At 39.7% G+C, this 17,731-nt stretch overlaps 1 protein-coding gene across 8 annotated transcripts in view; it reads left to right on the top strand.

Moving 5' to 3' along the window:
* LOC118370728 (suppressor of tumorigenicity 7 protein homolog) overlaps positions 1–17,731 on the top strand; it is a 96,624-nt gene that overhangs the window by 77,449 nt on the left and 1,444 nt on the right. For 7 of the 8 annotated variants that reach the window (XM_052466269.1, XM_052466268.1, XM_052466273.1 and 4 more), the window contains 3 exons: positions 12,515–12,665; positions 13,452–13,544; positions 15,607–15,749. In XM_052466269.1, coding sequence (XP_052322229.1) covers positions 12,515–12,665; positions 13,452–13,544; positions 15,607–15,749 — 387 coding nt within the window. The remainder of the gene's footprint in view (positions 1–12,514; positions 12,666–13,451; positions 13,545–15,606; positions 15,750–17,731) is intronic. The other variant, XM_052466271.1, reaches the window with a different exon arrangement.

The following is a 17,731-nucleotide window of genomic DNA, read 5'->3' as shown; positions in this document are numbered from 1 at the left end:
CCCATTACTATTACTACTACTCCTAGTACTACTACTACTACTCCTACAGAACCCATAACTACTACTACTACTTCCATCATAGCACTACTACTATTACTATAGTCGACCTCTACTACTACTACTACTACTACTACTACTACTACTACTACTGTAGCACTGCTGCTACTACTGCTATTACTGTAGAGCCCGTTACTACTCCTACTACTACTACTACTACTACTACTACTGTAGAGCCCGTTACTACTCCTACTACTACTACTACTACTACTACTACTACTACTCCTACAGAACCCATAACTACTACTACTACTTCCATAGCACTACTACTATTACTATAGTCGACCTCTACTACAAATACTACTGTAGCACTGCTGCTACTACTGCTACTACTGTAGCACCACTAAAACTACTACTGCAGCCAGTGGGGAAAAAGTACCCAATTGTCATACTTGAGTAAGAGTAAAGATGCCTTAATAGAACATTTCTCAAGTAAAAGTGAAAGTCACCCAGTAAAATCCTATTTGAGTAAAATCCTATTTGAGTAAAAGTCTAAAAGTATAAGTCACTTATAATTCTGTATATTAAGCAAACCAGAGAGAACCATAAAATGTAAAGCGGATAGCCAGGGGCACACTCCAACTCTCAGATATCATTTAGAAATGAAGCATGTGTTTAGTGAGTCCACCAGATCAGAGGCAGTAGGATGACCAGGGATTTTATCTTGATAAGTGTGTAAATTAGACCATTTACCTCTCCTGCTAAGCATTAATAATGTAACGAGTACTTCTGGGTGTCAGGAAAATGTATGGAGTTAAAAGTACATTATTTTATTTCGAATGTATTGAAGTAAAAGTTGTCAAAAATATAAATAGTTAAGTACAGATTCCCCAAAAAATTACTTAAGTAAAAGTAAAAGTACTACTTAAGTACTTTACACCACTGACTACAGCACCACTAGCAACTACTACTACTGCAGCACCACTAACCACTACTACTACTACTACTGCAGCACCACTAACTACTACTACTACTAATAATAATAATAATAATGCAGCACCACTAACCACTACTACTACTACTACTACTACTACTACTACTACTACTAATGCAGCAACACTAACCACTACTACTACTACTACTACTACTACTACTACTACTAATGCAGCACCACTACTACTACTACTACTACTACTACTACTACTACTACTACTACTACTAATGCAGCACCACTACTACTACTACTACTAATGCACACCACTACTACTACTACTACTAATGCAGCACCACTACTACTACTACTGCAGCAACACTAACCACTACTACTACTACTACTGCAGCACCACTAACTACTACTACTACTACTACTATTAATAATAATAATGCAGCACCACTAACCACTACTACTACTACTACTAATGCAGCACCACTACTACTACTACTACTACTAATGCAGCACCACTACTACTACTGCAGCAACACTAACCACTACTACTACTACTACGACTACTACTACTACTACTACTACTAATAATAATAATAATAATAATGCACCACTAACCACTACTACTACTACTACTACTACTACTACTACTACTAATGCAGCACCACTACTACTACTACTACTACTACTAATGCAGCACCACTACTACTACTACTACTACTAATGCAGCACCACTACTACTACTACTGCAGCAACACTAACCACTACTACTACTGCAGCACCACTAACTACTACTACTAATAATAATAATAATAATAATAATGCAGCACCACTAACCACTACTACTACTACTACTACTACTAATGCAGCACCACTACTACTACTACTACTACTACTAATAATAATAATAATAATAATAATGCAGCACCACTAACCACTACTACTACTACTAATGCAGCACCACTACTACTACTACTGTAGCAACACTAACCACTACTACTACTACTACTGCAGCACCACTAACTACTACTACTACTACTAATAATAATACTAATAATAATAATGCCGCACCACTAACCACTACTACTACTACTAATGCAGCACCACTACTACTACTACTGTAGCAACACTAACCACTACTACTACTACTACTACTACTGCAGCACCACTAACTACTACTACTACTAATAATAATAATAATAATAATAATAATAATGCAGCACCACTAACCACTACTACTACTACTACTACTAATGCAGCACCACTACTACTCCTACTGTAGCAACACTAACCACTACTACTACTGCAGCACCACTAACTACTACTACTAATAATAATAATAATAATAATAATGCACCACTAACCACTACTACTACTACTACTACTAATGCAGCACCACTACTACTACTACTGCAGCAACACTAACCACTACTACTACTACTACTACTACTACTACTAGTAGCATAAAACTACTACTAGTGCAGAACTAACTACTACTACTACTACTACTACTACTACTAAAACTACTACTACTAAGTAAAAGTGCTACCAGAGTAAAACTACTATAAAATAATAATAAGTCACTTATAATTCTGTATATTAAGCAAACCAGAGAGAACCATAAAATGTACTACTATAGCCAGTACTACTACTACTACTAGATATCATTTACTAATGAAGCATGTGTTTACTGAGTCCACCAGATCAGACTATTATTACTACTATGACTGCAGGGACTTTTACTTCTTGATACTACTACTACTGTAGCACTATTACTACTACTACTACTACTACTACTACTACTGTAGCAACACTTACCACTACTACTACTACTACTACTACTACTAATAATAATAATAATAATAATGCAGCACCACTAACCACTACTACTACTACTACTACTACTAATGCAGCACCACTACTACTACTACTGTAGCAACACTAACCACTACTACTACTACTACTGCAGCACCACTAACTACTACTACTACTACTACTAATAATAATAATAATAATAATAATGCAGCACCACTAACCACTACTACTACTACTACTACTAATGCAGCACCACTACTATTACTACTGTTGCAACACTAACCACTACTACTACTACTACTGCAGCACCACTAACTACTACTACTACTACTAATAATAATAATAATAATAATGCAGCACCACTAACCACTACTACTACTACTAATGCAGCACCACTACTACTACTACTACTGCAGCAACACTAACCACTACTACTACTACTACTACTACAGCATCACTACTACTACTACTGCAACACCACTAACTACTACTACTACTACTACTACTACTACTAATGCAGCACCACTAACTACTACTAATAATAATAATAATAATAATAATGCAGCACCACTAACCTACTACTACTACTACTAATGCAGCACTACTACTACTACTACTACTACTACTACTACTAATGCAGCACCACTACTACTTCTACTACTACTACTAATGCAGCACCACTACTACTACTACTAACTAATGCAGCACCACTAACTGCTACTGCAGCACTACTACTACTACTACTACTAGCACTATTACTACTACTACTACTGTAGCACTATTACTACTACTACTACTGTAGCACTATTACTACTACTACTACTACTAACCACTAACCACTACTACTAATGCAGCACTACTACTACTACTACTACTACTACTACTAATGCAGCACCACTACTACTACTACTACTACTACTAATGCAGCACCACTACTACTACTACTGTAGCACTATTATTACTACTACTACTACTACTACTACTACTGTAGCACTATTACTACTACTACTACTGTAGCACTATTACTACTACTACTACTGTAGCACTATTACTACTACTACTACTGTAGCACTATTACTACTACTACTACCAATAATAATAACCACTACTACCACTACTACTACTACTACTACTACTACTACTACTACTACTAACTACTATAATAATAATAATGCACCACTAACCACTACTACTACTACTACTACTACTACTACTACTACTACTAATGCAGCACCACTACTACTACTACTACTAATGCAGCACCACTACTACTACTACTACTACTAATGCAGCACCACTACTACTCCTACTACTACTATTACTACTACTACTACTGTAGAGCCCGTTACTACTCCTACTACTACTACTACTACTACTACTACTACTCCTACAGAACCCATAACTACTACTACTACTTCCATAGCACTACTACTATTACTATAGTCGACCTCTACTACAAATACTGCTGTAGCACTGCTGCTACTACAAATACTACTGTAGCACCACTAAACTACTACTGCAGCCAGTGGGGGAAAAGTACCCAATTGTCATACTTGAGTAAGAGTAAAGATGCCTTAATAGAACATTTCTCAAGTAAAAGTGAAAGTCACCCAGTAAAATCCTATTTGAGTAAAATCCTATTTGAGTAAAAGTCTAAAAGTATAAGTCACTTATAATTCTGTATATTAAGCAAACCAGAGAGAACCATAAAATGTAAAAGCGGATAGCCAGGGGCACACTCCAACTCTCAGATATCATTTAGAAATGAAGCATGTGTTTAGTGAGTCCACCAGATCAGAGGCAGTAGGATGACCAGGGATTTTATCTTGATAAGTGTGTAAATTAGACCATTTACCTCTCCTGCTAAGCATTAATAATGTAACGAGTACTTCTGGGTGTCAGGGAAAATGTATGGAGTTAAAAGTACATTATTTTATTTCGAATGTATTGAAGTAAAAGTTGTCAAAAATATAAATAGTTAAGTACAGATTCCCCAAAAATTACTTAAGTAAAGTACTTGAAAGTACTACTTAAGTACTTTACACCACTGACTACAGCACCACTAGCAACTACTACTACTGCAGCACCACTAACCACTACTACTACTACTACTGCAGCACCACTAACTACTACTACTACTAATAATAATAATAATAATGCAGCACCACTAACCACTACTACTACTACTACTACTACTACTACTACTACTACTAATGCAGCACCACTACTACTACTACTACTACTACTACTACTAATGCAGCACCACTACTACTACTACTACTACTAATGCAGCACCACTACTACTACTGCAGCAACACTAACCACTACTACTACTACTACTACGACTACTACTAATAATAATAATAATAATGCACCACTAACCACTACTACTACTACTACTACTACTACTACTACTACTACTACTATGCAGCACCACTACTACTACTACTACTACTACTACTAATGCAGCACCACTACTACTACTACTACTAATGCAGCACCACTACTACTACTACTACTACTAATGCAGCACCACTACTACTACTACTGCAGCAACACTAACCACTACTACTACTAATAATAATAATAATAATGCAGCACCACTAACCACTACTACTACTACTACTACTGCTACTACTACTACTACTACTAATGCAGCACCACTACTACTACTACTACTACTACTACTACTACTACTACTACTAATGCAGCACCACTACTACTACTACTACTACTACTAATGCAGCACCACTGCTACTACTACTACTGCTAATGCAGCACCACTACTACTACTACTGCAGCAACACTAACCACTACTACTGCTACTACTACTACTACTACTAATGCAGCACCACTACTACTACTGCAGCAACACTAACCACTACTACTACTACTACTACTACTACTACTACTAATAATAATAATAATAATGCACCACTAACCACTACTACTACTACTACTACTACTACTACTACTACTACTACTACTAATAATAATAATAATAATGCACCACTAACCACTACTACTACTACTACTACTGCTACTACTGCTACTAATGCAGCACCACTGCTACTACTACTACTAATGCAGCACCACTACTACTACTACTACTACTAATGCAGCACCACTACTACTCCTACTACTACTATTACTACTACTACTACTGTAGAGCCCGTTACTACTCCTACTACTACTACTACTACTACTACTACTACTCCTACAGAACCCATAACTACTACTACTACTTCCATAGCACTACTACTATTACTATAGTCGACCTCTACTACAAATACTGCTGTAGCACTGCTGCTACTACAAATACTACTGTAGCACCACTAAAACTACTACTGCAGCCAGTGGGGGAAAAGTACCCAATTGTCATACTTGAGTAAGAGTAAAGATGCCTTAATAGAACATTTCTCAAGTAAAAGTGAAAGTCACCCAGTAAAATCCTATTTGAGTAAAATCCTATTTGAGTAAAAGTCTAAAAGTATAAGTCACTTATAATTCTGTATATTAAGCAAACCAGAGAGAACCATAAAATGTAAAAGCGGATAGCCAGGGGCACACTCCAACTCTCAGATATCATTTAGAAATGAAGCATGTGTTTAGTGAGTCCACCAGATCAGAGGCAGTAGGATGACCAGGGATTTTATCTTGATAAGTGTGTAAATTAGACCATTTACCTCTCCTGCTAAGCATTAATAATGTAACGAGTACTTCTGGGTGTCAGGGAAAATGTATGGAGTTAAAAGTACATTATTTTATTTGGAATGTATTGAAGTAAAAGTTGTCAAAAATATAAATAGTTAAGTACAGATTCCCCAAAAATTACTTAAGTAAAAGTACTTGAAAGTACTACTTAAGTACTTTACACCACTGACTACAGCACCACTAGCAACTACTACTACTGCAGCACCACTAACCACTACTACTACTACTACTGCAGCACCACTAACTACTACTACTACTAATAATAATAATAATAATGCAGCACCACTAACCACTACTACTACTACTACTACTACTACTACTGCTACTGCTGCTGCTGCTACTGATGCAGCACCACTACTACTACTACTACTACTAATGCAGCACCACTACTACTACTGCAGCAACACTAACCACTAATACTACTGCTACTACGACTACTACTAATAATAATAATAATAATGCACCACTAACCACTGCTACTGCTACTACTACTACTGCTACTGCTGCTACTGCTACTGCTACTACTAATGCAGCACCACTACTACTACTACTACTACTACTACTAGCAGCACCACTGCTACTACTACTACTAATGCAGCACCACTGCTACTACTACTACTACTAATGCAGCACCACTGCTACTACTACTGCAGCAACACTAACCACTACTACTACTAATAATAATAATAATAATAATGCAGCACCACTAACCACTACTACTACTGCTGCTACTGCTACTACTACTACTACTACTGATGCAGCACCACTGCTACTACTACTACTGCTACTACTGCTGCTACTACTACTAATGCAGCACCACTACTGCTACTACTACTGCTGCTAATGCAGCACCACTACTACTACTGCTACTGCTAATGCAGCACCACTACTACTACTACTGCAGCAACACTAACCACTACTACTACTACTGCTGCTGCTGCTGCTAATGCAGCACCACTACTACTACTGCAGCAACACTAACCACTACTACTACTACTACTACTACTACTACTACTAATAATAATAATAATAATGCACCACTAACCACTACTGCTACTGCTACTACTACTACTACTACTACTACTACTACTAATAATAATAATAATAATGCACCACTAACCACTACTACTACTACTACTACTACTACTACTACTACTAATGCAGCACCACTACTACTACTACTACTAATGCAGCACCACTACTACTACTACTACTACTAATGCAGCACCACTACTACTCCTACTACTACTATTACTACTACTACTACTGTAGAGCCCGGTTACTACTCCTACTACTACTACTACTACTACTACTACTCCTACAGAACCCATAACTACTACTACTACTTCCATAGCACTACTACTATTACTATAGTCGACCTCTACTACAAATACTGCTGTAGCACTGCTGCTACTACAAATACTACTGTAGCACCACTAAAACTACTACTGCAGCCAGTGGGGAAAAGTACCCAATTGTCATACTTGAGTAAGAGTAAAGATGCCTTAATAGAACATTTCTCAAGTAAAAGTGAAAGTCACCCAGTAAAATCCTATTTGAGTAAAATCCTATTTGAGTAAAAGTCTAAAAGTATAAGTCACTTATAATTCTGTATATTAAGCAAACCAGAGAGAACCATAAAATGTAAAAGCGGATAGCCAGGGGCACACTCCAACTCTCAGATATCATTTAGAAATGAAGCATGTGTTTAGTGAGTCCACCAGATCAGAGGCAGTAGGATGACCAGGGATTTTATCTTGATAAGTGTGTAAATTAGACCATTTACCTCTCCTGCTAAGCATTAATAATGTAACGAGTACTTCTGGGTGTCAGGGAAAATGTATGGAGTTAAAAGTACATTATTTTATTTCGGAATGTATTGAAGTAAAAGTTGTCAAAAATATAAATAGTTAAGTACAGATTCCCCAAAAAATTACTTAAGTAAAAGTACTTGAAAGTACTACTTAAGTACTTTACACCACTGACTACAGCACCACTAGCAACTACTACTACTGCAGCACCACTAACCACTACTACTACTACTACTGCAGCACCACTAACTACTACTACTACTACTACTAATAATAATAATAATAATGCAGCACCACTAACCACTACTACTACTACTACTACTACTACTACTACTACTAATGCAGCACCACTACTACTACTACTGCTGCTGCTGCTGCTGCAGCTACTACTGCTACTGCTGCTACTAATGCAGCACCACTACTACTGCTGCAGCAACACTAACCACTACTGCTACTACTGCTACGACTACTACTACTAATAATAATAATAATGCACCACTAACCACTACTACTGCTGCTGCTGCTACTGCTACTGCTGCTGCTACTACTAATGCAGCACCACTACTACTACTACTACTACTACTACTAATGCAGCACCACTACTACTACTACTACTAATGCAGCACCACTACTACTACTACTACTACTAATGCAGCACCACTACTACTACTACTGCAGCCACTAACCACTACTACTACTAATAATAATAATAATGCAGCACCACTAACCACTACTACTACTACTGCTACTGCTACTACTACTACTGCTACTGCAGCACCACTACTGCTACTACTACTGCTGCTGCTGCTACTACTACTACTGGTGCAGCACCACTACTGCTGCTACTACTACTAATGCAGCACCACTACTACTACTGCTGCTGCTAACCACTACTACTACTACTACTGCAGCAACACTAACCACTACTACTACTACTACTACTACTACTAATAATGCAGCACCACTACTACTACTGCAGCAACACTAACCACTACTACTACTACTACTACTACTACTACTACTACTAATACTACTAATGCAGCACCACTAACCACTACTACTACTACTACTACTACTACTACTACTACTACTACTACTACTAATGCAATAATAATGCACCACTAACCACTACTACTACTACTACTACTACTGCTACTACTACTAATGCAGCACCACTAACTACTACTACTACTAATGCAGCACCACTACTAATAATAATAATGCAGCACCACTACTACTCCTACTACTACTACTACTACTACTAATGCTGTAGAGCACCACTACTCCTACTACTACTACTACTACTACTACTACTACTACAGAACCCATAACTACTACTACTACTTCCATAGCACTACTACTATTACTATAGTCTCTACTACAAATACTGCTGTAGCACTGCTGCTACTACAAATACTACTGTAGCACCACTAAAACTACTACTGCAGCCAGTGGGGGAAAAGTACCCAATTGTCATACTTGAGTAAGAGTAAAGATGCCTTAATAGAACATTTCTCAAGTAAAAGTGAAAGTCACCCAGTAAAATCCTATTTGAGTAAAATCCTATTTGAGTAAAAAGTCTAAAAGTATAAGTCACTTATAATTCTGTATATTAAGCAAACCAGAGAAACCATAAAATGTAAAAGCGGATAGCCAGGGGCACACTCCAACTCTCAGATATCATTTAGAAATGAAGCATGTGTTTAGTGAGTCCACCAGATCAGAGGCAGTAGGATGACCAGGGATTTTATCTTGATAAGTGTGTAAATTGGACCATTTACCTCTCCTGCTAAGCATTAATAATGTAACTACTTCTGGGTGTCAGGGAAAATGTATGGAGTTAAAAGTACATTATTTTATTTCGAATGTATTGAAGTAAAAGTTGTCAAAAATATAAATAGTTAAGTACAGATTCCCAAAAATTACTTAAGTAAAAGTACTTGAAAGTACTACTACTTTACACCACTGACTACAGCACCACTAGCAACTACTACTACTGCAGCACCACTAACCACTACTACTACTACTACTGCAGCACCACTAACTACTACTACTACTAATAATAATAATAATAATAATAATGCAGCACCACTAACCACTACTACTACTACTACTACTAATGCAGCACCACTACTACTACTACTGCAGCACCACTGCTGCTGCTGCTGCTGCTGCTACTGCTGCTGCTGATGCAGCACCACTGCTGCTACTGCTGCTGCTGCTGATGCGCACCACTACTACTACTACTGCGGCTGCTACTACTACTACTAATGCAGCACCACTACTACTACTACTACTAATGCAGCACCACTACTGCTACTACTACTACTACTGCTAATGTAGCACCACTACTACTACTACTGCAGCAACACTAACCACTACTACTACTACTACTGCAGCACCACTAACTACTACTACTAATACTAATAATGCAGCACCACTACCACTACTACTACTACTACTACTACTAATGCAGCACCACTACTACTACTGCTACTACTACTGCTAATAATAATAATAATAATAATAATAATAATAATGCAGCACCACTAACCACTACTACTACTACTAATGCAGCACCACTACTACTACTACTGTAGCAACTAACCACTACTACTACTACTACTGCAGCACCACTAACTACTACTACTACTACTACTACTAATAATAATAATAATAATAATAATAATGCAGCACCACTAACCACTACTACTGCTGCTACTACTACTAATGCAGCACCACTACTACTACTACTGCAGCAACACTAACCACTACTACTACTACTACTGCATCACTACTACTACTGTGCAGCACTAACTGCTACTACTGGTACTACTACTACTACTAATGCAGCACCTGCTACTGCTGCTGCTGCTACTACTACTACTAATAATAATAATGGCACCACTAACCACTACTACTACTACTACTACTACTACTGCTGCTGCTGCTGCTAGCACTACTACTACTACTGCTACTGCTGCTGCTACTGCTGTGGCACTGTTGCTACTGCTACTACTTGTGGCACTATTGTACTTCTGCTGCTGTAGCACTATTACTACTACTACTGCTGTGGCACTATTGCTATAATACTGCTAAAACACTAACCACTACTGCTACTACTACTGCTGCTGCTGCTACTGCAGCACCATTTACTGCTGCTGCTACTGCTACTACTACTACTAATAATAATAATAATAATAATAATAATAATAATAATAATATAATGCACCACTAACCACTACTACTACTACTACTACTGCTACTACTACTTGCACACCACTGCTGCTACTGCTGCTACTGCTGTAGCAACACTAACCACTACTACTACTACTACTACTACTACTAATGCAGCACCACTACTACTACTACTACTACTAATAATAATAATAATAATAATAATAATAATAATGCAGCACCACTAAACTACTACTACTACTACTACTAATGCAGCACCACTACTACTACTACTACTACTACCACTACTACTACTGCTACTGCACCACTAACTACTACTACTACTAATACTAATAATAATAATAATAATGCAGCACCACTAACCACTACTACTACTGTACTACTAATGCATTACTACTACTACTACTGCAGCAACACTAACCACTACTACACTACTTACATCACTACTACTACTACTGCAGCACCACTAACTACTACTGCTGCTACTACTGCTACTGGCGCAGCACCACTATTAATAATAATAATAATAATAATGCAGCACCACTGCTGTGGCTACTACTACTACTACTGCTACTACTACTACTCTGCTACTACTGCTAATGCACTACTACTACTACTACTACTACTACTACTACTACTACTACTACTACTGCTGCTAATGCACCACCACTACTTCTACTGCTGCTGCTAATGCGGCACCACTGCTGCTGCTGCTGTGCACTATTATTACTACTACTACTACTGCTGCTGCTACTGCTGTGGCACTATTACTACTACTACTACTGTAGCACTATTACTACTACTACTACTGTAGCACTATTACTACTACTACTACTGTAGCACTATTACTACTACTACTACCACTAACCACTAACCACTACTACTACTACTACTACTACGACGCTTATAATGGTGCTACTTGAATGCTGATCGACGTTCTCCTGGTTGTAAGAACTGGTAAAAAGTTGCATTAAAAAGTATGTTTCTGTTGTCCATTTTATATTGTACTTACTGACTCTCTCTCTGTCTTCCACAGTACCTGTTAGAAATGAAAAGTTTAATACTGCCTCCAGAGCACATTCTGAAGCGAGGGGACAGTGAGGCCATAGCATACGCCTTCTTTCACCTGCAGCACTGGAAGAGGGTGGAGGGGGCCCTTAACCTGCTCCACTGTACCTGGGAGGGCAGTGCGTAACACACACACACAACATCCGCTTTACCTCATACGCCATAACTTCATTGTGTTACACATTGCCTTTACTCTGTAACACACACTTGCACACATTTTGAGGGCAGTGAGTACAACACACATTTTGAGGGCAGTGAGTACAATACACATTTTGAGGGCAGTGAGTACAATACACATTTTGAGGGCAGTGAGTACAACACACATTTTTTTCAGGGCAGGGCAGTTTTCAGGGCAGTACAATACAAGGCAGTGAGTACATTTTGAGGGCAGTGAGTACAATGAGTACACACATTTTCAGGGCAGTGAGTACAAGGGCAGTGAGTACACATTTTCAGGGCAGTGAGTACAATACAGATTTTCAGGGCAGTGAGTACAATACACATTTTCAAGGCAGTGAGTACAACACACATTTTGAGGGCAGTGAGTACAACACACATTTTGAGGGCAGTGAGTACAACACACATTTTGAGGGCAGTGAGTACAATACACATTTTGAGGGCAGTGAGTACAATACACATTTTCAGGGTAGTGAGTACAACACACATTTTGAGGGCAGTGAGTACAACACACATTTTGAGGGCAGTGAGTACAACACACATTTTGAGGGCAGTGAGTACAATACACATTTTGAGGGCAGTGAGTACAATACACATTTTGAGGGCAGTGAGTACAATACACATTTTCAGGGCAGTTTTCTAATGGTGCACTACACTTCTGAGCTGAACATGAAACCTTTGTACCTGACTGAACCTATTCTGACTGCTGTGTCCGCTTTCCTCCCCAGCTTTTAGAATGATCCCCTACCCTCTGGAGAAAGGACACCTCTTCTACCCATATCCCATCTGCACCGAGACCGCAGACAGAGAGCTGCTACCAAGTAAGAGACGCTCTGGATTCAACTGTGTGTGCAGTGTGTTGACTTTCTGTATTTCTCATGTGGAAGCAGTGTTTTGTTACATGCTTGGTAAACATCAGGTGTAGATGTAGACTATCAGTGAAATGCTTACTGACGGCCCTTCCCAACAATGCAGAGAGAAACAAATGAATAGGAATGAATAAATAAATAATAACACAAGGAATGTAATACACAATGATTAATGATAACTTGTCCACAGTGCATTGGGAAAGTATTCAGACCCTTCACTTTTTCCACATTTTGTTACATTACAGCGTTATTCTAAAATGTTCCCTCATTAATCTACACATAATACCCCATAATGACAAAGAAAAAACAGTGTTTTAGAAATGATTGTTAAGTTATTAAAAATAAAAATAAACTCACATTGACATAAGTATTCACACCCTTTATTCAATACTTTGTTGAAGCACCTTTGGCATTGATTATAGCCTTGAGTTTTCTTAGTTTTCTTATCCCCTCAAGCTCTGTCAGGTTGGTTGGGGAGCGTCGCTGCACAGCTATTTTCAGGTCTTTTCAGAGCTGTTCGATCGGGTTCAAGTCTGGGCTCTGGCTGTGCCACTCAAGGACATTCGGAGACTTGTCCCGAAGCCACTCCTGTGTTGTCTTGGCTGTGGGCTTGGGGTCGTTGTCCTGTTGGAAGGTGAACCTTCACCCCAGTCTGAGGTCCTGAGCTCTCTGAAGCAGGTTTTCATCAAAGATCTCTCTGTACTTTGCTCTATTCATCTTTCCCTCCATCCTGTCTAGTCTCCCAGTCCCTGCCACTGAAAAACATCCCCACAGCATGATTCTGCCACCGCCATGCTTCACCGTAGGAATGGTGCCAGGTTTCCTCTAGACATGCCGCTTGGCATTCAGGCCAAAGAGTTCAATCTGGTTTCATCAGACCAGAGAGTCCTTTAGGTGCCTGCTGTCAAATACAGGTAGCGAAAACTCAAGGCAGGTTAAGTAGAAGTTACTGACGAGTGACTTCTGTCTGGCCACTCTACCATAAAGGCCTGATTGGTGGAGTGCTGCAGAGATTTTTGTCCTTCTGGAAGGTTCTCCCATCTCTACAGGGGAACTCTGGAGCTCTGCCAGAGTGACCATCAGGTTCTTGGTCACCTCCCTGACCACGGCCCTTCTCCCCCAATTGCTCAGTTTGACTGGGCAGCCAGTCTTGGTGGTTCCAAACTCCTTCCATTTCAGAATGATGGAGGCCACTGTTCTTTTTTACCTTTATTTAACTAAGTCAGTTAAGAACAAATTCTTATTTTCAATGATGGCCTAGGAACAGTGAGTTAATTGTCTGCTCAGGGGCAGAATGACAGATTTGTACCTTGTCAGCTCGGGGGTTTGAACTTGCAACCTTCCGGTTACTAGTCCAACACACTAACCACTAGGCTACCCTATCTTCAATGCCCCAGACATTTTTTTGGTACCCTTCCCCAGATCTGTGCCTCGACACAATCCTGTCTCGGAGCTCAACGGACAATTCCTTCAACCTCATGGCTTGGTTTTTACTCTGATATGCACTGTCAACTGTGGGACCTTATATAGACAGATGTGTGCCTTTCCAAATAATGTCTAATCAAGTTGTAGAAACATCTCAAGGATGATCAATGGAAACGGGATGCACCTGAGCTCAATTTCGAGTCTCATAGCAAAGGGTCTGAGTACTTATGTACATGAGGTTAAAAAAATAAATATATATATATAGATATATATATAGAGATATATATATAGATATATATTATTTGTTGATACATTTGCAAAAATGTCTAAACCTGTTTTCGCTTTGTCATTATGCGGTATTGTGTGTAGATTGAGAATAATTTTATTTTTTAAATCTATTATAGAATAAGGCTGTAACGTAACAACATGTGGGAAAAGTTGAGGGGGTCTGAATACTTTCCGAATGCACTGTACACGGGGTGCCAGTACCAGAGTCAATGTTCAGGGGTATGAGATAATACTGTGTGTGTGTGTGTGTGTGTGAATAAAGTATGTACAGTGTGTTGATGCGCTCTCTCTCATGTGGAAGCAGTGTTTCATGAGGTGTCGGTGTATCCTAAGAAGGAGCTGCCGTTCTTCATCCTTTTCACGGCTGGTCTCTGCTCCTTCACCGCCATGCTGGCCCTGCTAACACACCAGTTCCCCGAGCTCATGGGAGTCTTCGCTAAAGCGGTGAGTCTCCTGCACCGGTCGCTTTCACACTCGCGCACACATACCAGGTCCCTTTCTAAGCCAAGTCCCCATCCCCAATAAGGTTATTTGCATTCAGATTCCTCATACGGTGGCCATTCATTTTTTTGCGTTCTTCTGAACTGTACAGAGGTTGTCATTGAGCCATTTTTGTTTTGACTGTAACAACCATAGATTTGCTTTTATCTGAAGTCTGGATAACAGAAGACTAGGCAAGCTCTATACAAGTTGATGCAAGGTCCTATATCAATACACGTTCTTGTGGATCAGTGGTGATGCAGGGAAGGAAATGTGTAAAGGAAGCAGCTTAGAACTATTGAATCCCTAGAACCTACACAGGCCCTCTCCTATCTACCAGTGGAGGGCATTCTCCTCGACGTGATGTACTTCCTCCGCAGGCCTGTGCTGTCTGTTCTGCCACTCCCCTGGAATGTGTGTGAGCTCATCGCTCTGCTCCTGGTGTGACTCTATCAGCAGCTACCATCTCCTCTGCAGGGGCTTGCTCTGCTCTGCTCTGTTCTGCTCTGCTCTGTTCTGCTCTGCTCTGTTCTGCTCCGTTCTGCTCCGCTCTGTTCTGCTCCGTTCTGCTCCGCTCTGTTCTGCTCTGTTCTGGCTCTGTTCTGCTCTGTTCTGTTCTGTTCTGCTCTGCTCTGCTCTGCTCTGCTCTGTTCTGCTCTGCTCTGCTCTGCTCTGCTCTGCTCTGTTCTGCTCTGCTCTGTTCTGCTCTGTTCTGCTCTGCTCTGCTCTGTTCTGCTCTGTTCTGCTCTGTTCTGCTCTGTTCTGCTCTGTTCTGCTCCGCTCTGTTCTGGCTCTGTTCTGCTCTGTTCTGCTCTGTTCTGCTCTGTTCTGCTCTGCTCTGCTCTGCTCTGCTCTGCTCTGTTCTGCTCTGTTCTGGCCCTGTTTTAGTTGGGTGCTGATGACACACACTTTACATACCTTATTTGAATCCACAAATCACATTACAGTCGAGAATGATTCAAACATATCAAAGGTCACGGATATCTGGACATAGAAAGCACCTTCACCATGAAGCTAGGCTGCCCATGAGCTCTACAACGGCGCAGTACCTCGCTAGCTGCTTTGCCTTTGTCCTATGTAGCCCTGCAATCTGAAGGCTACGTACAGTCAGCCTATGTTTCCACTTGACAAGGGGCTTAGCAGCCAAGGTATGCTTCATGTAGGTGTCAAAGCAACCTACTTCCAAAGTAGCACCCCCTTCTGGCCTCCCTCCACAACAACAATATCTGACATATTTGGTATACAAGAAAACACAACACATCTTCATCAGCCTCCTCTGACGAGAATGTTTGAATATGCACTGATGGTGGTACTGCCTGTTTCATCTCACTAGCTATATGGTCAACAAGGCGGCAGGTAGCCTAGTGGTTAGAGCGTTTGGCCAGTAACCGAAAGGTTGCTAGATCGAATCCCCGAGCTGACAAGATACAAATCTGTTGTTCTGCCCCTGAACAGGCAGTTAACCCACTGTTCCCAGGCTGTCATTGAAAATAAGAATTTGGTTTTAACTGACTTGCCTAGTTAAATAAAGGTTACATATGTACTGGTCCTTATATGAATAGAAACCATTAACAATATCTGCAATATACTCTATTACATCATGTGAGATACAAAACAGATCATGGTTTGCAGTGTACCAGAGTGCTAGGTTGTATTTAGTTGGTAGAACCTGCATTCTCGCCTTAATGGTAAAGGTGAGTATGTTCTTGCCAATAGAAACATTCTGGTATACGTAATAAGAGACAGAATGATCAGACACACTGATCCACTTCCAATACTTCAAAGACAAACTAATCAGCATCTGGTTTACATGCAAGGGTAGAGGCACAGTTCCTCCCTTTCTTAAAGTAAGCACTGATCTAATATGATTGAATGGATGAAAACATGACTTGGCTTTCACCTATCGAATCATGTCAGATCAGTGGGTTCTCCCAAAGAAAGACGGA

The sequence above is a fragment of the Oncorhynchus keta genome, chromosome 17, assembly GCF_023373465.1.
Source record: "Oncorhynchus keta strain PuntledgeMale-10-30-2019 chromosome 17, Oket_V2, whole genome shotgun sequence".
Lineage (NCBI taxonomy): Eukaryota > Metazoa > Chordata > Actinopteri > Salmoniformes > Salmonidae > Oncorhynchus > Oncorhynchus keta.
Note: the sequence above shows the minus strand (reverse complement) of the source record. Positions and strands in the feature narration are given on the sequence as shown.